The sequence below is a fragment of the Osmia bicornis genome, chromosome 7 (assembly GCF_907164935.1).
Source record: "Osmia bicornis bicornis chromosome 7, iOsmBic2.1, whole genome shotgun sequence".
NCBI classification, from domain to species: Eukaryota; Metazoa; Arthropoda; class Insecta; order Hymenoptera; family Megachilidae; genus Osmia; species Osmia bicornis.
In genome coordinates this window covers 6,045,293-6,068,074 of record NC_060222.1, presented here as the reverse complement: position 1 = coordinate 6,068,074, position 22,782 = coordinate 6,045,293, and the positions used below count along the sequence as shown (strand labels likewise).

The following is a 22,782-nucleotide window of genomic DNA, read 5'->3' as shown; positions in this document are numbered from 1 at the left end:
ATAGAATTTACCTCCTTTCAATTGATTTCTCGTTGGAAACCTAATTGTAGACATTTACCGATGTGTCTATTGGTGATGTGAGCGAATGTTCGTGATAGGAGGACAAACATTCCGTATCGTATGAAAATATACACGTACAAAAGTAGCCATTCATTCGTGTGAGTGAGTGTGATCGTACACGGGCTGAATTGTTTGATGATAGAACGTAAAACGTTGCTTTTGTGCGATACGATAGCTCTTTTGTTCCGTTGCTGAATATCAACTGAAATGTCTGACACAATTTCGTGAAATAAAAGTACCGAGAAATGGCATCTATGGTACATCAATTTGAAGCGTAAACTTTGATCAAAATGACGGTATTAAAGATTTATCGTTCTATCTTAAAACGGAGCAGCCGGCGTACGCGGGTGACGTGAGAATGCAACATTCAAAAGAAAGTGATGTTTTTCTTACAGGAAGAATCAAAAGTCTCGCATGGTTCGTTGCTGTCCCCTGTCCTTCAGCTTCCGCATGTGAAAACTGAGTCAACTATCGTTTAAAATAAAGCTTTTGATCTGCAATCGATGCGTCGGTTCGCTTCTCTTAAATACAATTTTCTATTATCTTCAATATTTTGGTTATTCCTTAATTTTGACTAATTAAAAAAGGTTCTCAGGCAGGAAATATTCGCACGAATTCATACGACTTTTCACTAGAATTTCACGTTTCTGTGGCTTGCCACACTCGAATGGGTAGAGGACACGTAACGTTTCGTAGAAGCTATAGATTTCTGCTAAAGGGGTGAAACTCCTGACTCGACTTTTCACTTAGACTTTTCACGCGTTTGTTGTTTTTCTCGAGCCCATTTCACGGAGTTTCGAGCCGGAGGATCGATGCGAAAGTAGCGAGAATCTTCAGTGTGAAAACCGTCTGTAGTATTTGCAGATGATATCGAGCCTTTTATTCCGAATTCAAGGGAGAATCGATTCGGCTCGGAATAAATAAAAGTTCGATGAAGAATTTTAAATTGGACCAAATTTAATTAATCTACGCTAATTTCACATCGACCTAATCACCTGGTCTCGCGAAATTTCTTCCGGAAGTGGACTGACGCAAAGAAATGCAGACAAATCATTAAAGAAATATCAACTAGAGAAATGACGCGAAGCTACACGAGGATGTAGTGTCATGTGTGTACGTGTGTGTGTGTGTGATGCTTTCGTTAGCGATTAATGGGTGATCATCAGTGTACCTGTTGGCTCCTCCCTTATAGGGCCTGGATCTGTGGAAGAGGTCACGTGCATGTCTTCGACCACTAATTTTCACGGAGGCTTAATACTGACGGTGTTGTTCGATGTTGTTGTTGATGATGGTGGTGGATGATGGTTGATCGAATGTAGTGGTTGTTGTTAAACGGAGTGAATGACGAAAGGGGCGGATGCGGGCGTGATTTTTCCCAGTGTGTAGGGGTTTGCTACACGTCTTTTTTTTATCACCTACACATTCAAAGCAGCTCATTCCACGCATTCCAATCGCAGCACTTTTTCTCTTCTTCTTTACGATCACGTACGTCACTTATCATCGCATTCGTTCGATTATCTCTATTATCTATCGTTCAATTGTTATTAATTTTCAGTGATTTTTTTTTTTTTGCCGACAGTATTCTTTGCACATTCCCCCGATCAGCCGTTCCATTTCCCATAGTCCTCGTCGTCGACGTCTCGTATTGTCGTTGTTCGATCCGTATGGTGCAAGAAAGAGACAGACAGAGAGACAGATAGACAGAAAGAAAAAATAGAAAAAACAGGTGGAGAATCGTAGGTCTCTCGGGAATGGGAAACTCTGTGCTCTCGTACATCCGGTTTCTAGGAGACTGATTCCTGTCGCATGCTTTGTCAGAGGATACAGACCACCGTTTGACATACTTCGTTGACTCCTGATACGTTCCAGACACTATCATTCGTTAAGATGTTCTCTTTAATTCCATGTACAATTAAAACTCGTTACGCTTATTTTTAGAATAATTGTTACAGTTTTGAATAATTCTATTTTCAAAGCTATTAATTATTTAAGAAAGAAAAACACTGCGAGGCAAGAATCATGAAATTTCAAGTGGAGTGCCTATAAATGAAGTATGTCATTGATCGATAAGGATCAATAGGATAACGTTGATCAGGTTTAATGGGAAGGTGCTGGTAAATTGACGATCGAAAAATTTCGGTGACGAGACAGGCCTGGTGCTGGTGCATTGTTATATCCGACGCCCTGTTCGCTCGATTCGGCGAGTTTTGACATGAGGAAGGGTGCACCGACCGGTGCACGCTTCCTGTGCAAGAAAAGAGAGAAAGAAAGAATAAGAGAAGTGTGATGACAATGACAATGATTACGTCGATTGAGGTCGATGCGTGCTCTGTCTGATTCAGAACGAATGACTCGATAGAATGTTTATCTTTTGTATCCTTTTTTTTTTTTTTTTTTTTTTTTTTTTTTTTGAAATTTCCCTTTGCTAATGAATGCCACTCAAGCCACGTGGACTTCACCTAAAACCTAGAACTAAACAGGCACATACACGAAGATGCAAAGGAGACCGGATAGCCGAAACCGGATGCGACGTCTCCCTGGATTTCTTCCCTATATTCTATATTTCCTTCGAAGGATTCTTGAAAGATTCTTTCATTTTTCAATTCGTTATCGTTGCAACAACGACGCGCGTGCTTGAACTACTTTTTTCCCCGGTGGATCTGTTTCGTTCAGACGTTTGCAGGTGCGTTGAAAGCTAAGCATGTCTGACTTAAGCCGTATCTATTCTACTGCCGCTTCGCTCTGAATACTAATGGACCTGTTTTACTGACTTCCTCGCCGTTATTCAGTTTATCTCACTGATTCCCTTGCTACCGCTCTGAATGTAGGACGCTTCGTTAACCCTTTGCACCCTGTACAAATCTTTTAATTCGACGAAATGAAACTGCTTTTTCTAGTACCCTTTAAAGTAACAAGGTTTGTAAATGCATAATAAGATTATTGCAAGTGCAATATGCAAAGAGTTAGGTATAGAGATGTGCAGGTACCTGATATTACGAGCTCGGGTGGGCTCGGAAAAAATCGGGCGCGCTCGGGTCGGCGTGCAGTCGGCTAGCCCGACTACTTCGGGTTCAGTCGGGTACAGTCGGGCTGACTCGGACGAGCTCCCACGGGCCGCGGCCTGCGACCCAACTTTCATGTACATTTAGTCCCATCGAAGTTGTCGCAGTGAAGTTGGCGCGTTAACGCATTCACGGCGCGGCGGCGTTAACGCGCCAACTTCACTGCGACAACTTCGATGGGACTGAGTGTACTTGTTAATACTTGCAATAAGCATGTGCAAAATCTGTTTTATGCGGAATTTTGGAATAAGATAATTTTTATATGGAAAAATAATACTTTTAACGAATTTAGTTGAAATGAATTTCATTCCATGTCACCTGTATGTCCATTTTATACAAAATAGATTTTGAACATGCTTATTGCAAGCAGTAACGAGTTGTATATGAGAGTTGGGTCGCGGGCCGCGGCCCGCAGGAGCTCGTCCGAATCAGCCCGACTGTACCCGATTGAACCCGAAGTAGTCGGGCTAGCCGACTGCACGCATGTATCGGACGCCGCGCCGACCCGAGCGCGCCCGATTCTTTCCGAACCGACCCGAATAATCGGGCCGTATATCCCTATGTATGTTACCTGAGTCAGGTAACATATGTCTGCAAAATTATCGACTCGCACTACTTGTTTTCGAATTTTCAAGCGATTTACTTCACTTTCGGTGCCAAAATTTCACTCTCGGAATAATATTGAAATTTTCTATGATAAATAATTTCTTATACCAGGGTGAGTTCGCATCCAAGATCAGCGCACACGGGGGCTAAAGCTACGCAAGTGAACGATACTGGGGACCACTATATGGCTGTTTCTAACACGAATGTACGTGAGGGGGTATGGTGACGGCGGTGCTCGTGGTGAATAAATAATAACGACAATGACGGTCACAGATATTTGCTAGGTGATTGTGATAGCAGAAAGAGTGTAACGCTACGATAACAAAGCGTGGCTGTTACACACCGATGGAAAACGTCCAAAAGCTCTTGAAAATAATTGCGTGCCAATCAAATTTCTCTAAAGAAGAATTCTCATGCGACGTTTCGTCAATTCTTCTTTTTTTAACTGTTTTATCTGCCGACCGAATGACAAGATTCTTTGCGCATGAGTGAAACGATCGACGTTGGAAAACGCACGGTTCGCAGGACCGATGATTGATTTTACTCCGTTAACAATTTTTTCATCAGACAATAGTTGCATTTCTTTTTTTCAAGCGAGTTTCCGATTTTTCACTGATATCAAAATTAAGGGAAATATTAATGGAGCTTAATTCTTCATTCTTAATTCATTTCCCACCAAAGGTTACAATTCCCTTCACCCTTGGGGACCGGGTACTCTACTATTGGTGGAGCTTTTGAACGTTTCTCGCGACAAGAAGGACGCGTGTGAACGATCAACGAGGGTGCACGAGCACGCGTGTGATCGTGCGATTTGGCAGACAGGAGTACGTGTGCATTAGGCGTGTTACACGTGCCTAAAAGAGACATGGAACCGTGTGTATGCGTGTGTCTGTATTCCTCTGGAACACGTGTTGTTCGTGTTTGAACGTGATCCGTTGCGAAATTCGAACGGAAATACGGGCTATACGGGTAGGATCAGAAGACGTCTCCTTCGTTTCACGAGAAAGATAACCGACACGAGAGACAGGATGTTCGACCCGCTACCCTTATACGGCAGCTAACGTCGTATTCCATTCGCTATCTCAAACGTAACGCGAGTTTACTTCTTTATCCGAGTCCATTTTTACTCGCGCCATCTCGATAGCAGCAATCGGCTTCAATAAAATCGACGGGAAAACGTAGCATCGTTGGACGGTACCACGTTCTCGCGTTTATTTCCTTGAACTCAAGAAACCATTTTGTTGTACCCGTTTGATACTTTCAACCAGAGAATCACGCGACGCGGCTGTAAGAAGTTACGCGAGAGGATTTTGGGGCTGAAGCGTGAAATGACGCGGGGGCGGGCAAAATATATGACTGAAGCCACTGGCAGAGCAATAAATAACAGTCTCTACTTGCAAGCAGCTACGTAACAACAGTGGGCAGCGATCGAGAAACAGATGTCGATCCCGTGGTGCATCTGACCCGCTCTGATAGTTTTGAGAACAAAGCTAAACTCCCCTCGCTGATTTCTCTTAATTTTTCCAATACCACCGATAAATAAAAGAATTTGAATAAAACAGAAGAATCTTAATTTCTGCGACTGTATCAATGAATTTTCAAAACTTTCAGCGCAAGCTACGTACACTCATGGGGTACACGCGTCTGCTGCGTGCACGCGTGTAATATCTTCGTACTCGCGTGCACGCATCACTCTTTTGACGCTTGTACGTTGTCTCTGATTGACAAAACGATGTATATATATATATGATATGTACATATATACTTTGATGAACATGACGATAACCGTCGATAGTGATACAGATATATATAGAGAGAGAAAGAGAGAGAATAAGAATAGTAATAATTAATATGTAAATGATTAATATGCCGACATGGGTAGAAATAGCTTAAGGACCTGCTTCTGGGCCATCGACTGCATCTGCTGGAACATGATCCTTTCCTCCTCTTTTCCTGGAACAGCAGAAAGCAACGAGAAGCTCTTGGGAGGTCTGCTCGGTGTCCAGATTTTCGTACGGTCTCTGTCTGCGTTTTACGATTTAATATCAATTCTTTTATTTCTCTTGATACTTGGTTCTCGTCGATTTCGTGTAGGATGACGTATGATTATTGGAAGACTTTTTTTTATTGATGAAGCTGAAGGATGAACATGTCGAGAGAAGATTCTTTTTTTAGGGTGGGCTTTTCTTCCATGGTTGCAGCACTTTTTGTTAAAACGTTCGATCTGCCCTGGATTTTTCTGCTGGTAGAAACAATGCCATTCTTGGCAACGATATCACGGAAAATTGGAGCAACGTCTACCGTTAGGAGATTGATTGATTACCGTCATAGAATCAAACGTGAAGATCGATGAAACGAAGAGTTACGAAGATTCTGAATATGATTAATCTAATTCTCGTTGGAATTCACTTGGAAATTTTCGAAAATCGAACTTTCCCTTGTCGAAAGTATCACCAGAAGAAATTTGCAGGTGGCTAATAATTATAGTAATCGCGTTTTTCCGTTTTATTCGCACCCTCTTAAAAGTTTCCTATGAAAAATCACATTTCTGAAGCCTACCTATAACTGTGCTTTTCTTTAAATTAAGAATTCTCATGAAAATCTGCTTGAAAAAAATTATTCAGATTTTAGTTTTGAATTAAATTAAAATATCATTTCCTTTGGAAAACGTTTTGTCCACTCATTTCGATGAAACTGTTTGCTTCTTTCTTCGTGGTCTATGGAATATGTATTAAATTATCGTTTAAAAAAGAAAACAACCGAAGAACGTGCGCTGTATAAAATGATTATCGCCGTTGGAAAAAATGGCCAAGTCGCTGTATGCTGAACTAGTCGTGATCTCTAAGGATTAACTGGATAAAACTTTGATAGAACATGTGGCTAATCAAACTTTTGCGCTAGAATGTTATCTATCATAACACCAAATCCACTAAGAAATATTTTGCAGAATGAAATATCGAAGAGTGAGTAGAGGAGAGAACGAATTTTCTTTTGCTAAAAGATGAAATGTTTCAGTGAATGAGTTTCAATGATTCAGAGCTGAAACGAATAAAATCTTTCATGAATTAAAAATAAAAATAAAAATGGTCTTCAAATAATTTTAGTACGAACATGTAATTTTATGAATGATTAAATTATAGTAATTTAAATGTTGAGGCTACTTTGATTTTGATACGTTCACTTCAGCTCTGGTGTATTTTTTTTTTGTTTTTTTTTTTTTGTTTCTTTTTATAGATATTATTAAATGACACGTTAGTCAGTAAAATGACAGCGTTCGAGTGGGAGGATAGAAATTTTAATGGAATGCCTCACCCATCCCCTTGTTTTGGAGCATCTCGAGGAGCTTCTTGATGCTTTCATCACGAGCTTGCAACGTCTGCTTTTGCGTTTCTATTCTCAATTCCAGCTCCTGCAATGAAAAGGAATTGCATCTTGGTTAATTCTTGCTGTAAGGAAGTTCTGCGAGCAAACTTTATACCGGATAATTGAAAAATTTCATTTCAACTTTCGAGGTCGTCTCCTTGGTCCTTTACTGCTAATTATTAGATTCATTGAAAAGTCACTTAATCTTGAATTAAACGAAACATGATTAATTAATGAAAATGTGAAACAAAATTAGGAGTAATGGAAACTAAAATAAATGGGAATTTATTAATGGAAATCAAAGTTCCCTTAATTTTTCACTAATTAAGAATCTTCTCCTCTATTTTTATACCGGATAATTGAAAAATTTTATTTCAACTTTCGAGGTCGCTTCCTTGGTCCTCTACTGTTAATTATTAAATTCATTGAAAAGTCATTTAATCCTGAATTAAACGAAACATGATTAATTAATGAAAATGTGAAACAAAATGATGAGTAATGGAAGCTAAAATAAATGGGAATTTATTAATGGAAATCAAAGTTCCCTTAATTTTTCCCTAATTAAGAATTTCCTCCTCTATTTTTATACCGGATAATTGAAAAATTTTATTTCAACTTTCGAGGTCGTCTCCTTGGTCCTTTACTGCTAATTATTAGATTCATCGAAAAGTCATTTAATCCTGAATTAAACGAAACATGATTAATTAATGAAAATGTGAAACAAAATGATGAGTAATGGAAGCTAAAATAAATGGGAATTTATTAATGGAAATCAAAGTTCCCTTAATATTTCCCTAATTAAGAATTTACTCCTCTATTAGACAGGAACAGGGAGAAAGAAAGAAAATGGAGCGAGGGTTGTTTTCGTGGAAAATGCTCGATTAGTATTACGTCGCCGGTAGAGATAGTGCTGCTTCTTGACGCCTATATAACTAACTTAGACCGCCTCTTTGACGACAGAAACGCAATTACGCTGGAATTAGACAGCCGTTAGTCTACCTTCGTCCTTTTCTAATTGACACGGTCAATGGAAAGTGTCTTTCTCGGGATGCTTTCAACAAAATCTATTTCGAGAGAGACTCGATGATGATCGCAAAGTAATAAAAGCATTTTCTTAAGCCGCGTACCTGAAATCTACAATCAATAAACAATCGGGCTTCTGCTGCCTCTGATTATTTTTCTTTTCTTCGATGGAAAACAATTTCGAATCGAACCAAGGTTTTCAGCGGCGGAGCATTCGCTTTCTCGTAAACGCTCGGCTGAAAATAAATGCACCACGCCTGATGTTCAATGCCGTAAGTTCAATAAACGAAGGCTGCATCGAAAATAGCCTCGGGATGTGAATGGAAGATCTCACGATTCGCGTATACTTTCTTCAATTTTCTAATACGGAATTGGGGGAAACTTCCGAAAGGCCCCCCCACCCTAGGACAACTAAACTTTGGATTTATAGTAATTGAGGGACGAGAAATCGAATGAGACCATTTTCAGAACTGGCAAATAAACCGTTCTCGAGATATACAGAGTATTCTAAAAGTGTGGAACCCCCCTATTATCTCGATAAGAACGCATTTCCACGGAAAATGACTAACCTTACCTAACCCTAACCTAACTCCAACCTAAAGTTAGGTTTAGGTTAGGGTTAGGTAAGGTTAGTCATTTTCCGTGGAAATGCGTTCTTATCGACCATAATCCTAACCTAACCCTAACCTAACTCCAACCTAAAGTTAGGTTTAGGTTAGGGTTAGGTTAGGTTAGTCATTTTCCGTCATTAAACCTAACTTTAGGTTGGGGTTGGGTTAGGTTTAGGTTAGGGTTAGGTTAGGATTATGGTCCTTTCGGAAGTATACCCCGGAATTGCACAAATATTCTCCTTTCGTCTAACAAAATTTCGTAATAGATGGTAGACTATGTTTGGAAGGAAATGTAGATGGCCGTTCGTCACGCGAAAAAGAGCGAAAGGTGAGCCGGTGTCGATGGACCCTACAACGATTCGATAATAAAGGCCAACGGTACGGGGCCAAAAAGCGGCTGCATAATTTGGCCACTGGCCAAAGGCGACCAGTTGCTTCGAGTGTGTTGCGCGTTTTCACCTGTCCGCGAGACGATTCGGCCGATGATGCGGAAACCAGTTCGGATCCGCGAAATTTTCGATCGCTGAAACCGCGACTCGGTTCTTGAACTTATCCCTCGAGCGTGTTTAATAATCGCGGCGACGGTATTTTTAGAAGGGACGATCGATACGCGGCTTTTGATAAGAAACCGATCGATTCGTAACTCGTAACTGTTACACGAGAGAAGAAAATTTGTTGAAAAATTTATATTCAAATGATTTCTTAAGGGATTATGCCACCCTAGAGCAAGAAAAAATAGACATACTTTAGGAATTCTTTTTTTTAATGATGGAATAAATCCTAATTCTGTAAGCATGCCTTTATAAACTTTAAAAATTAATTTTTGTATAGTGATTCAAGTCAAAATATGAGCTCTTTTTTGTAAGGCTAAACGGCCGGACCAGCAGCTTTTGCAATTTTTAACTTAGAATAAAAAATCAAAATATTTTCGATTATATATGAGAACAGCTACCGAACTACGTAGCATTTTTTTGATATATTGATTTTTGCAAAAATGTAAAATTTCAAGAAAAAATCGCCAGAAAAGTATTTATAACAAAAGAACTATGCAATATAATGAAAAAATCCTACGTAGTTCGGTAGAGAATTTAGTTTTGAATATACTATTAAATTTTCAAATCGATTGGTAATGATTTGTTTGATTTATGAGTCCGCCGAGTTTGAAAAATGTTTCAGAATTCGAAATTCGAGTACTTAGAGATTCTTCCCACCCATAATCTTTTGCCATATCGAAATTTCGATTTTTTCAAAATTCTAGAGTGGCCTAACCCCTGAAAGCGTATAAATTCGGAGCTGTGATTCATCGAGATTTTAATAATGCTGGAAAAAAATTAATTTTTAATATATTCTACTTCTACTGTGGCCATTTTTACACTTGCACGATTTTCATATAGAACCGCTTTAATCAACTACTTTCGTAATTAAAAAAGTTACTCAAGTTTACAAGGTAGCAACCTGTTCCCAGAAGAAAATCAAGCCATTTCCACCGCGTTTTTTCGCCGCTCTGTTATTTCCATGCGAACCGGGAGATTAACGAGAATCAACGTAGCTAGAACACGATCTAATTTCACCCCGTTGTGCACAGGCGACGGTACTCCCTTCGGAGTTTATTGATCCAGCGTTATTCGGAGGAACGAGATCGCTTTCGGCGCCACTGGTGGCAGACTTAACGGAGTTATTGCGGCCTGCTGATACACGTTGCCAAGATTTCCGGAAGTGTCGCGAACCGTTGGCAGACAATCGGTCATTTACCTCGAACAAGACCTAAACCTGCTGTCTATTTCGGTTCCGGGACAAACGTCAAACCGCGCCGTGGAATTAGAAATCGTTCCGCTAAATCCTCTCTGGTTTCTATCGAAATTACTATCCCCAGTGCTTTCTTAACAGATTCCGTACGGGTAACGAGATATCTCGTTTTAATGCTTTCCTATAGGCGCATATCGACAACTAGACGAATTAAGTATAAATAGTAGGGTAAGGTTGCTCGAGTCGTACCTTTTGAGAAAAAACTCGTATAAATGTTAGGATTTATCAAATAAATAAAAATTATATGTGTTATTCAAAACTTGTGTGAACATTGATATTATTTATTATGATAAAATTCAAAACTCTATGATTTTAGGAAACTGGTTTCCTAAGTGGTACCACCTATAAGCAATTATTAACCTGTTTACATATGTTACATATTCAGTTAGTACAAACATCACACACATATTTCTTTGTTCTTTTGTTAACTCCAGCGCATAAATCATGCACCCATGCTTTACAATTCAAGCATTGAATCGTATTTTCCTCTCGGTCTTCTGCACAAATATTAGTGTCAGTTTTATTGATTTTCTTTTTTTTAATGTAGGTACTTTTTTATTTTTTCAAAATTCAAAAAGTACGACTTGAGCAACCTTACCCTATATCCAAGTGTCAGGCTTCGAAAATCTTGCAACATATTAATAAATTTAACGATTAATAAGTGCACTTTTCCGACCTTACAGACCCGTACACAGGACCCAGGGCACCAAATAAAAAATTTCAAACTGTGTTGGATACCGTCGTAGACTAAGCAAATATTTTTACTCTTCGCGTTTCGGTTAAGATAAACAAACTCTAAATTCTGTCTCTAGCCGCACTATCTTCTATATACAATTACGCATACGATCCTTGTGTGCGATGAAAAATGTGCGGGCTCTGGAAGCACGATGGGCGAGCAGAGCATAGTACGCAATGTGTTAAGCAACGAATTAACGAGTGAAAGATCAAAGCAATGAAGTATCGCGAATACAGACGGGATCACAAAGGACTTGAAACGGCAGAAAAACCGAGGTCGAATAATAGCTGGAAGTTTTCGCAGTTAGGATATGACCCAGAAGATCCTCCGCCTGCATCCCCATTTCCCGCGTTTTATACCCATTATTCGCGATTATAATGATCCCGGCTGCGAACGCTATTCTTCCCCGCGAATTCCAATCTGAACGAAAGCCAACGGTGCTCCATTCTTCGTGAAAAATCTATTATTTTCGACGGAACACGAACTGGCTCCGCTTTCACCCGATCCCGTGTTTCAAATTCATGAGGCGTGGGTGTGGACGATTCCAAGTGGAATCTTAATTTTGGTAAATGGAGGGTTCAGGGTTACGTTCAGTTCACTCTAGCTTGATGAGAAAATTCAAATAAATATACACGACAGAGAAACTCTTCGAGAATGGGGTACTCTCGAGTAAGAGATGCCTTTTCTTATTTTATACGGAAGGGGACGAGCGAAGGAAATGGAGCTTTCTTCAGAGTACAAGCTCGAGGGATTTCTCCTAACTTTTTCATGGATAAAGAGCTTCTTACCTTTATCGTGTCACGAAGTATGGCGATCTCTCGCGTCAGATGTTCGTTCTCGTTGTACAAAACTTCCATTTGTTGCTGCAATTCCACGCTCGGCCCTCGCACCCTCATTCTCAGCTCCTCTTCCAGTTGACGCACCATCATACTTTGTTTCTGTAACATAAAGCGAGATTCGTGTTAGAGGAAATTGCGACCAACCTTCAACCCTCTGAATTTTATTAAAAATAAACGTGACGAACAAACGACCCCTTATTAAGAAACGTTCCCCAACTTCCGTTACAATTGCGGGGGTTATAAGCGGAGCATGGCGCCTCTTTCCCGCGATGGCCGCAAGGTGTCGCGCGAGTAACACTCCATCCTTTCTCGCAAGTGCTCCATCACGGGCCTTGTTGATATATATAGGGTGTTCGACAACAGGTGTTATCGAAAATATGATAGCGTTTGCGGTTTTGTTTTCCAGTAATTAACGTTTAAAATTTCTAGTAAAAAGCGCCTGAAACCTGCAACCCGCCCAGCACCGACGACCTGAACGTCAGGTCGGCAGGGGTCGGTACTGTGCAGAGATAAGATGTTGCGGGTACGATTGATCAGAGTTTTCTAGTCACGCCTAATGCACACGCATTCTAGACCGTCGCGCGTTATTGGTCGAAACGCTCACACATACTAAGCACGCCGCTTGCACGCCGCAAAGTTAAATGGTGTGGGTGCATGACGACGTGGGGACTAGGCGGGACAGACCAAGGAGGCACTTCTTAGCCTCCGCAACATCTCATCTCTGCACAGTACACAACCAAGAAGAGAAAGCCGACTGCTGCAGTACCGAGAAACAGAATAGCACGAGATAAGTTTCTACTATTCGATTCTTGGTTATGTACCGACCCCTGCCGACCTGATGTTCAGTCGTCGGTGCTGGGCAGGTTGCAGGTTTCAGGCGCTTTTTACTCGAATTTTTAAACGTTAATTACTGGAAAACAAAGCCGCAAACGCTATTTTATTTTGATCCCTAGAATCACCCCTTAAAAAATCTCCCACCTGTTGTCGAACACCCTGTATAAGATCTGAGAATATAGAACCCAGGTATCTGGGGCAGTTCTAGTGGACGGTTCCCTGCACAATCTTTCTTTATTTTTTCAAAAACAAAAGGCTCCCATTAAACTCGTCCCTGTTGTTCTTTTATGTTGACGATGTCCATCGGAGAAGGGCTCGTTTTGGCAGCCAGCGGACAAGAACGACCGGTTGTTTTCACGACAGTTTCACGCGGCTCTCGTGTAAGAAGAAACGCCACGAGATAGGGTTTACGTGATCGTTAATAGGATCTCGTCTTAAGAAGGGCTTCGTTTAAACTTTAAACCCCCCCGTTCGATCCTCCTCGTCCTTCCGCGTTCGATCCGCGCGTAAGTGTGTCGATGGACGATACCAATCCACCCCCCCTTTCAACCTCTCGCCGGATCGCTTTCCACCTCGAGGGTTAATCGAAGGCTAATCGTTTCGAAAGCGGACACCCTGTCCCTTAAGGCAGATCTTAACACGAGGCTTTACACGCCGGAGGCTGCTGCGAATGCTTTCGCAGAAAGAACAAACGTAAACGGATTACCTTCGAGACGATTCAGTCGAGTATCTTCTTGCTACCAATGATAATGAGATTTCCAAGTACACATTGTAAATTTCCAGATCAAGTTAAAAATTCAAAGAATCGTACAGAATTTCTTCGGAGTTTCTTCCACGTACACTTGGCAAGGTGATAGCGAGTTTCCAAGAATATAGAGAATAAAGCAGGTCACAACTCATGGCGTGCTTTTACTAAGAAACAAAGCTGCACTAGCAACTCTTTGATATTTCTGGGGTCGTTGCACGATAGATCGACCCGTTGCTCGTGCATGTCTCTCAAATATCTTTTTTCTTTTCTTTTTTCATTTTAATACCTCGTCATAAATATTGCCACTAAGAGATACGCATCGTGCATAGGTGGGCAGGTTCTTTTTTTAGATACTACATGTTTACGTTCGCGTAATTGCTAAGCGACAGAGTTACGGGGGGTAACTCGTAACTTTGCCCTGGATGAAAACAAGATACATTATTTTTTCATATCGCGCACTCGCGTGAGATACAAAAGTTAGTTTTATTTTTAGCGAACAAGTTTCGATTGTTCCTTTGATTGGCGAGGAGGAAGCTCGCGAAATCGATAAGTAATAAATCAAACCTGTCTATCGGGGTAAGCTAGTTTCAGCTGTAAAATCAATATTACCGGATTACGATGCAGCTTGCAGCGATGCAAAGACGATAACAAAATAATTGCTATTCCCGCTACAAAGTACACTCCGTTTCTTTTTTTTTCTTACGGTGATTTCCATAAAAGGACTGTGGAAAACGTGCCCAGCCGACGGGTATGCGAGATCGATGACGTCAAACGCGAAACGTAAAACAGCGACGCGTTCGTTCCCTGGCATGCAAATTCCCCTGACCCAATTCCAACGATTTTCTCTGACCCCATTCCGGATTCGTATGTAGGTCAGCGTTCTATTTAAAACGTACCATTATAACGATCACACCAGAATTACCCTTGGGATCGATTTCTTTCAGCGAGACGGACGATCATTCAAGGAAGAAAATTGAATTCCCAACATTTTCGGTGGGGGGTCCGTTAACTTTTACGCGACACCCGGGATTAACAAGGGAATTTCGGTAACTCGAAAATTCCAATCTTTTTTTAAATTTTGCAGGTTTGTAGGGAACCTCGAGAGAAGTATAGCGCAATTTTTGTTTTTGGCCCAATTTCAGCTCTTCGGGGTGAAAACACCCCCTGAAGGTAATATTGCGAAATATTACATCTAAAAAAAGAATTGTTAGGTATAACTTACCGTACGACTTAGAGTGGCGGGGAATGAAGGCCTTGATGGCTGCATGGTTGCTCTAAGAATGACCAATAATGACACCCTTGCCTCGAGGGATAAGATTTTATGGGGACTGGAAGGGGATGAGTTTGATGCGATGATACGACGCGGGGAAGGGATGAAGACCGACGAAAGCACGCGTTTGCGTGAATAAAGCCAAGAGACACATTCGAGGACACTGCGTATCAATTTTCTATAGTACCATCTTTGGACATTGTTTTGGCACCGACGTTTGATGCCTCTTATAATGTTACAAAGCCTTCCTCGAAATTGTTATTCTGTTTTCTTTTTATTTGATATCCTCTGAAAATTTGATGGAACAAAAGAGCCGTTTGAAAACCACCCTTGATGTTCGACTGTTCAGCTTCCACCAAGGAGAACCGCCCTTTATTTGACGTTTTCGAAGAAGGAGGGATTGCAAGCAATCAAAAGCTGGCCATAACGCCAAGACAGCTGTGCCACGAAAGAAATGGGCAACGTTTCCGTGCCAGAAGAGGTCGTCTTTACGACAAATCGTCTGACAAAGCTCGGTTTTCGTGGAGAGATCGATTCGAGGTACAACGACCTCGGGAAAAAATCATTGCTCGACAAATTGGTAAAAGAACTCGACTATTACAGAAATAAAGAAATTTAAAAAAATTTTAAAAACAAGGAGATAATTGGTCCGTGTCAAATCAGTCTCAAGTTTCACGGAACCTTTTCCGCAAGGAAAAGAGCTTCTACTCTAGAAAAACAAAAGCTCAAGTACTACCTTCCATGGTTGAAATTCGAACCAAAGTAACCACATTACAATCTCCCCATTACGGTGAAAGAAATTTACTCGAAGAAGACGAAGGACGTTCTAGAAAACTGATATCATTGTTAAACAAAATAACGCGAACTAGAGCGAGATTCGCTCTAGTGCCATTTTCGGACAGACCGAAAATGGCAAAAAGAAAAATTTTCGATCATTTGTTGAGATTTTGGCCCACTAAACATGGCACAAGAATTTTTTCGATAACTCTTACCGTTTGGCCTGTACAAATGGGGGCTGTAAATGTTAGCCCCCTTATCAAGATTTTCAATCTCTGTTCGGCTAAAAATGAAGAAGGCGAGAAGTTGGCCGGGATTACAAACTCTTTCGAAATTTTCCTTCCCTCTAAGAGGTGAATCTTTAGACTATCGTAGCCTGTTCCACCTTGGAAAAGTCTTCCATCAAAGTAGCTGCTTCGTTCTGTAACACTGCACCTCTCTCCTCACTTTGACCAAGCCAACGAGGCTGTTATCGATCGACCAGCAACGCCTTTGTCGTTCGCGTATCCTGAAATCCGTTTCCGCCTGACTTTCCGCACCGTCCACGGGGTCCTCTGGGAACTTTTCGTACAATCAAATGACCCGCGACCCCCTAGGGAGATTGTAGGAAGAGGCGAAGAAGATGCAAGAAGATAACGAACAAATGTATTAAACTCCGTAGAAAGGATTTAATCATTACTGCTACCCCCGAACTCGCTAGCACCCCTTATAATTTTAAATTGCACGCTCGTGATTCAGTGATTAAGCGGATGAATACTTTCACGCGGAACGTTCGATTACTCGTTAGAGACCGCGTGTGAAACAGCTTCGACCCGCGGAAGCCTGCAGCAAGGGTTAACGAGGCAGGTCAAAGAGGGTGGCTCGTCTGGCGAAGGAATTTTTCGCCAGGGAAATGGGACGGCCTGGTGTCGACCTCGAAAAAGCCGCATAACTATGCACGATTTCACACCTGTTTAGAGCGGACACAATTAGGGGATGATTCACAGGGAGAGAGGCGAAACGACTCGAACGTAACCCTTTAGTGGTCTTGAACGCGTTGTACTATGAGCGGGTTCGACCAGTCATACGAGACGAGGGAAACGCGATAAGAGAAAGAGGAGAAGCTGGGAGGGTTGAAAAACGATGAAACAAGGGGTTAGAGAGATTCACTCTCGACGCGAGGGGAAGAGGGAAGACGGTTGAAGGCGGTTGGTTAGAGAGAAATGGAAACAGGGTCACGTAGAAACAAGGGAGAATGTGGACAGTGGGAAAGAGAGAAAAAATAGAAGAGGCTGTGGGGTGTAAAAAAGAGAATGTATCAGAGAGGGATGAACGTAGACAAGAATATGTATGAAGGTACGAGAAGGTAAGTGTGAGAAGGAAGAGAGAGAGAGAGTCAAAGGTGAACGCGAAGGTAACTGAGAGAGAGAGGAAATTAGGGAACGAGAAAGAGTGAGAAATCTGGTAGGGGTGAGTTTCTGCCGCTCGATAACGCTTCTGCTTCTGCTCCGTCATCATTCTCTCTCTTTCTCTTCTCTTTCTATACCTTGTATATTTTTTCTTTTTCATTTTCAAGAAAATATAGAACCTCAGGGATATTTTCTGAATGGTCTTCCCTTTGAAATTTTTAATTAACCCCTTTAGAAGGGGAGCACATTGTACTCTGCTGTTATTATTACATACCGCTATTCTAATTATGTGATTGATTTTTTTCTTCCTAATCAGATAAAGAGATAAAGCTCGATTATTCGTTTAATCCTGAATTCCACGAGGGTAGGCAGCAATTTCAGAGGCCCGAAACGTCGTGCAGCGGCAACGGCCGAGAAATTGCTGCTATGCATCAACCGTGGCAACGGTAATTATGTTGCCCGCTGGAAAATGGTCTAGCTAGAGGTGTATCTAGCCGTTGGATCGAGCTGAGCGACGGAGCAAAAATCGTTCGTGCAAATCGTCCATCTCCCGATCGATCTTATCGCGTGTACTTCGTTGGTCAACGTCGATATCGCCGTCCGTTCCATTTGCTATCGTTCGATCGAACATCCTCGCGTTCCCCAACGAACCGTCGTTCTTTATTTATTTATAAAATCACAGTCGATTTCCAGCCGACATTTCGCCAGACGACTCGTTCCCAATAACGATACCATTGATTTTTCATAGAAATTTCATCCCTCAGCAAATATTTCAATAGTTAATTACCTTTAGCATTGTAAAACAGAAACGAATTCTATATTTATGTACAGTGTGTCCCACCTTAAGTGTTATAATTCCGATATTCCGTAACTATTAATGATACAAAAAATTGTTGATGAAAAGTGAAAAATCTTTTGCATTATTAGTTTAAGAGATATGATGGTCAAGTTTCGTTCTTCAAATGGAACTATACATTTTTTTTTACTTCATATGATAGTGCTTCTCAAGACGAATTTATTAAGCTTTAATGTATACACTCGATTTTAATTAGTTTTCAAGATATTATAACGTTTACAAATTTCCCGATTTTCAGTAGATGCGTCTCGGTTTGAGCGGCAAGTTGTAAAAGCGGCCCCTTTTACCGTGCAATTCCCATATCAACAACTTTTTGTATCATTAATAGTTACGGAATAACAGAAATTATAACACTTAAGGTGGGACACACTGTGTATCCATGTATGTTTATGAATGGGCAAATGCCCCTATAATAAATTTATTATTATTATTATTATTATCCCTATTTTTGTCAGTGGTTGCTCCCTTCCTTCGATTAACGAGAAACTTTTTTCTTCTTTTTTTTTTTATTCTGGAAACAGACAAAGCTGAAAGGTATTCTCGTCTGTCAAATTAAAGCTCGACAGGAAGCAGGAAGGCGAGCAGCATGAGGTAGGGTTTTTGTTTCACCAGCGAGCCACCTCTACCCCGACTTGTCCCGAGGAAGAATAGGACGTCACCGATAACGTTGGCCGGAAACATCGATCGTGAAATGCCGAATAAAAGTGGAGTTTATCGTGTGACCCCGACGTAACCCAGATGTTTCACAGGCCGACCCAAATATAGCTACTGGAAACGATTCTTCCGTCGTCTTTTCGATTTTTCGTCCTATGTAATCGGCTTGATTGATGGTGCAGTCGTTTCAAATGATACACCGAGGATAGTTATTGTGTTCCTTCGGAGTGGTGATAGAAACAAGCACTAATATTTCACTCGGTTTTATTTCCATTAAATTTAGAATAGATTACTTTCCAGACTCATTAGGGGGGGGTGAAAAGTATAGGGGTAGGAAGTTATAATGACTTGACAAGGTTGACTTTGATCCGGCTTTCAACGCGCGCGATGAAATATGGAGAATATTATTCTTATGGACTCGGCGTTACACTGGAAAGCCTGAAATAGTATTAACCGTAAGAAAGTACGTGAAAGCTTGAAAAAAAAGAAAAAAAAACTTTTATTCGTTGGAAAAGCACGAGTGTCGCGTCGGCAAGCAAATGAAGACGTCTCGACGCGAACATCCCTTTGTTCGTAACGCGCTACTCTCATTTCCCGACGTGTTTCTCGCGTCTCGGGTCGCGGAAGTTCTTCATCCCTTTATTTCTTTCTCGCTGTGACGGAAGCGAGCGAAAACAAGCGCTAGTTCCGCTAAGAAGACACCGCGGTTTAATGGTTTTCGTTGCAATTCCGATGCATTCTTTCGCTGCAGGCTACATATTATGGTCGTGGATTAAAAAATAAAAGCAATGCATCAGTTCATCGATTTCAACCGTGTGTACTTATGTCTGCCGGTTTGACGTACACGGGAATAGCTTTAGGGCTCGCGCCATTAACCCATTTGCTACCACGATCCCCAAATGAGGATTTGAATATATATGTAAAATAGCATGAACACTATTTTATAAAACCCACGTTCAAAATTTGCTGCATAACCCGCCGATAAAGAAGATCGCGAAACAGGATAGATAATTGGAAATTAAAAAAGACAAGAATAATTAGTTTGCGAATAACTGAAAAGTTGAAAGAAAAGATAGGGAAGGAGCTTTAAATGTCGTTTCTCGTTTTATAGGTAAGAAATCGGTAACAGTGTAATAGTAGGAACTTTTAATAAATGAATAAACTCGTTTTACAGTGAAACTCAGTGAAGTTCATTTTCCCCCCAAAAAACCTCCCAGAAGAGAAAAAGCATTATATATATATATTTTTTTTTTTTATCACTAGCAATAGGATTATATTAAATAAAATGTTAAATAAAAATATCAGAAATAAAAATTTGGCAGTTAATGGATTAAGGGGGAGTTCCTTCTTTTTCGTGAAAAATATCGATTGTTTTACATTTGGAAAAATGGAAGAGTGTAATTAACTAATTTGAAACTTTGTATATGTTTATATTGTAGGCGTTTAGTGGAGGGGCAGAGGAGGGTTTCGTCTCCCTGGACGCCTTTAGTTCGGGCCGGGGGCCGCTAGGTGGCGGAGAGATGATAGCGTTCTCGCTAGCGGTCGCCCGGCATGCATAGGAGTTTCGAATTGCGATATGATAGGCGTTTGGGGTATGATAGGTTTTTCTCCCCTCTCCTACTTTAAACTTTTTCAGTTCATTTTGCTCATATGTACAGTTCTTATTTACGATAGACTAGGATGACTCGCGTGATTTCTTCAGTGACGGTTGACACGAATAAGAAGAAAGTACTGGACCAATCGACTTGGAATTTTAATTGTATTTTGATGAAGAGTCCTATCATTGTTTGACATACAATCAAAACGATAGGTTGCATAAATTTTTTTAAAATATCAAAAGTACAAATAACTTGTCCAGTAAAATTGACCATTTCTAACAAAATATTTTTTCCTTGCTGATTGTAGCTCAGACGATAACTATATATGTATAAAATAAAACTTTATTCGAATTTTTAATTTTAGATAAACTGAAGGGTAGATAGGCAGGTTTCAATAAATTTGAAATTAGTTAATTACACCCTTCAATTTTTCCAAAAATATAAAATAATTGATATTTTTCACGAGAAAAAAGAAACTCCCCCCTTAAGTAATTCAACGTAGATTACGGTGGATATTACAGATATCAAAGATTAATTTACTCCCTCGTTATACAATAAAACATCGCGAAATTGATTTAAAAAGGGGACGCCTCGGTGAAGTATTTCACAAGAGTAAAATTAAAGCGGACCGTAATAATTTCAATGGTTTGTAGAAACGACTGGCGTCTGGCAGCATCGCGACGCCTGGCTGGTGTACAAATAACACCAAGTGACACGCTGGAAGTCACTTCCTCATTAAGCAGACGCTGCCTCCTGTATATGCACCCATACACACACACACACGCATCGACAGCATGATTTATGGCAGAGTATTACAGCGCGGCTGGGGACATACATTAAGAGAACGGAAGCATGGATGTACATACGTCGGGTCATGATTTTGATATTCCAGACGAAAAGAAATTTAAGCCTTTTACCACTGATGTTTAATACGTAGAATGCTTTGAAAAATTGATCGAGTACACGAGCGAAAGGAAAAAACGAAGATTCTCGGGAAGAAAAGTTTCCGAGATAGGAGAGCGGTCAAAAAGGCGGAGGTTGCCTGTCCCCGGAAATATTAAAGTTCCTTTCGTACTCATTCACGGATATTACATTGTACCGACATTTTGGGTCGAAACTGGTGGCGTCAGGTGGTGAAACAGCGTCCGAATTTCAAACTTCAAAATTGTATTGCGCTCAGACATCGAGAAATGCTATGGTAATTTCCTGCAGTTTTAATATTTTCTATTGGACTCATTGATAGTGCAATTTTAATTAGCTAAATAGCACGATAAATATGGAGTACAGTAATGACAATAATAATGGTAATTGCAGAGATAATTAAATATCCCACAGTAATACTAATATTGTACTGTTTGCAATTAAGTAATTTAATTAAGATTAGAACCCTTTGTTTTAATTACTTTTTTTGTTGATTGGTTCTTAATGAATTCTCAAAATATTAAAAATCTATAATATGAATCCCTAATTTTCAGAGTCGAAGGTGAACCCTTTGTTTTAATTTTTTTTTTGCTGGTTGATTCTTAATGAATTCTCAAAATATTAAAAATCTATGGATCTCTAATTTTCGGAGTCGAGGGCGAATCCTTTGTTTTAATTATTTTTTGCTGGTTGGCTCTTAATGGATTCTCAAAATATTAAAAATCTATGAATCTCTAATTTTCAGGCGGACCTTTTGATTTGATTATTTTTTTACTGGGTGATTCTTAATGAATTCTCAAAATATTAAAAATCTATGGATCTCTAATTTTCAGAATCGAGGGCGAACCCTTTGTTTTAATTATATTTTGCTGGTTGATTCTTAATGAATTCTCAAAATATTAAAAATCTATGGATCTCTAATTTTCGGAGTCGAGGGCGAATCCTTTGTTTTAATTATTTTTTGCTGGTTGGCTCTTAATGGATTCTCAAAATATTAAAAATCTATGAATCTCTAATTTTCAGGCGGACCTTTTGATTTGATTATTTTTTTACTGGGTGATTCTTAATGATTTCTCAAAATATTAAAAATCTATGGATCTCTAATTTTCAGAATCGAGGGCGAACCCTTTGTTTTAATTATTTTTTTGCTGATTGATTCTTAATGGATTCTCAAGATATCAAAAATCTATCGATCTTTAATATACAGAGTCCAGAGCGAACCCTTTGTTTTAATTATTTTTTTACTGATTGGTTCTTAATGAATTTTCAAAATATCAAAAATCGATGAATCTCTAATTTTCAGAGTCGGGGGCGAACCAGCCACCAGGTCCGATCGATTTATTTTCAAAGTCCAGCAGAGACACATTTACACTGTAACCCCGTGGAACAATGCGGTCGTGCCATAGTTAGACCGCGTGGCACAGGTTCTCGCTAATAATCCGCCTCGATATATTTAGGCCGATCGATATAGACGGGGACGTGTGCGCTGTACATACTTAACACGACGCGTATGCCACTCTCACCGCCGAGCAACCCCTTCGTTCCTCTCTAGGGGATGATTGTTTCACCGCTGAGGATACGCTTCAGCTACACGATTTTACCCTTTCAAATATACTCGATCTCGACGAGT

The 22,782-nt window shown here is 40.3% G+C and overlaps 1 protein-coding gene across 6 annotated transcripts in view; it reads right to left on the bottom strand.

Annotated features, from left to right (window-relative positions):
• Window positions 1-22,782, bottom strand: part of LOC114875351 (trichohyalin) — a 156,185-nt gene that overhangs the window by 35,222 nt on the left and 98,181 nt on the right. For 5 of the 6 annotated variants that reach the window (XM_046286361.1, XM_029185519.2, XM_029185518.2 and 2 more), the window contains 3 exons: window positions 12,056-12,205; window positions 7,041-7,137; window positions 5,626-5,681 (listed from right to left, as the gene is read on the bottom strand). In XM_046286361.1, the coding sequence (XP_046142317.1) occupies window positions 5,626-5,681; window positions 7,041-7,137; window positions 12,056-12,196 (294 nt within the window). In that variant the 5' untranslated portion in view covers window positions 12,197-12,205. Of the gene's footprint in view, window positions 1-5,625; window positions 5,754-7,040; window positions 7,138-12,055; window positions 12,206-22,782 lie in introns of all 6 variants that reach the window. The other variant, XM_046286362.1, reaches the window with a different exon arrangement.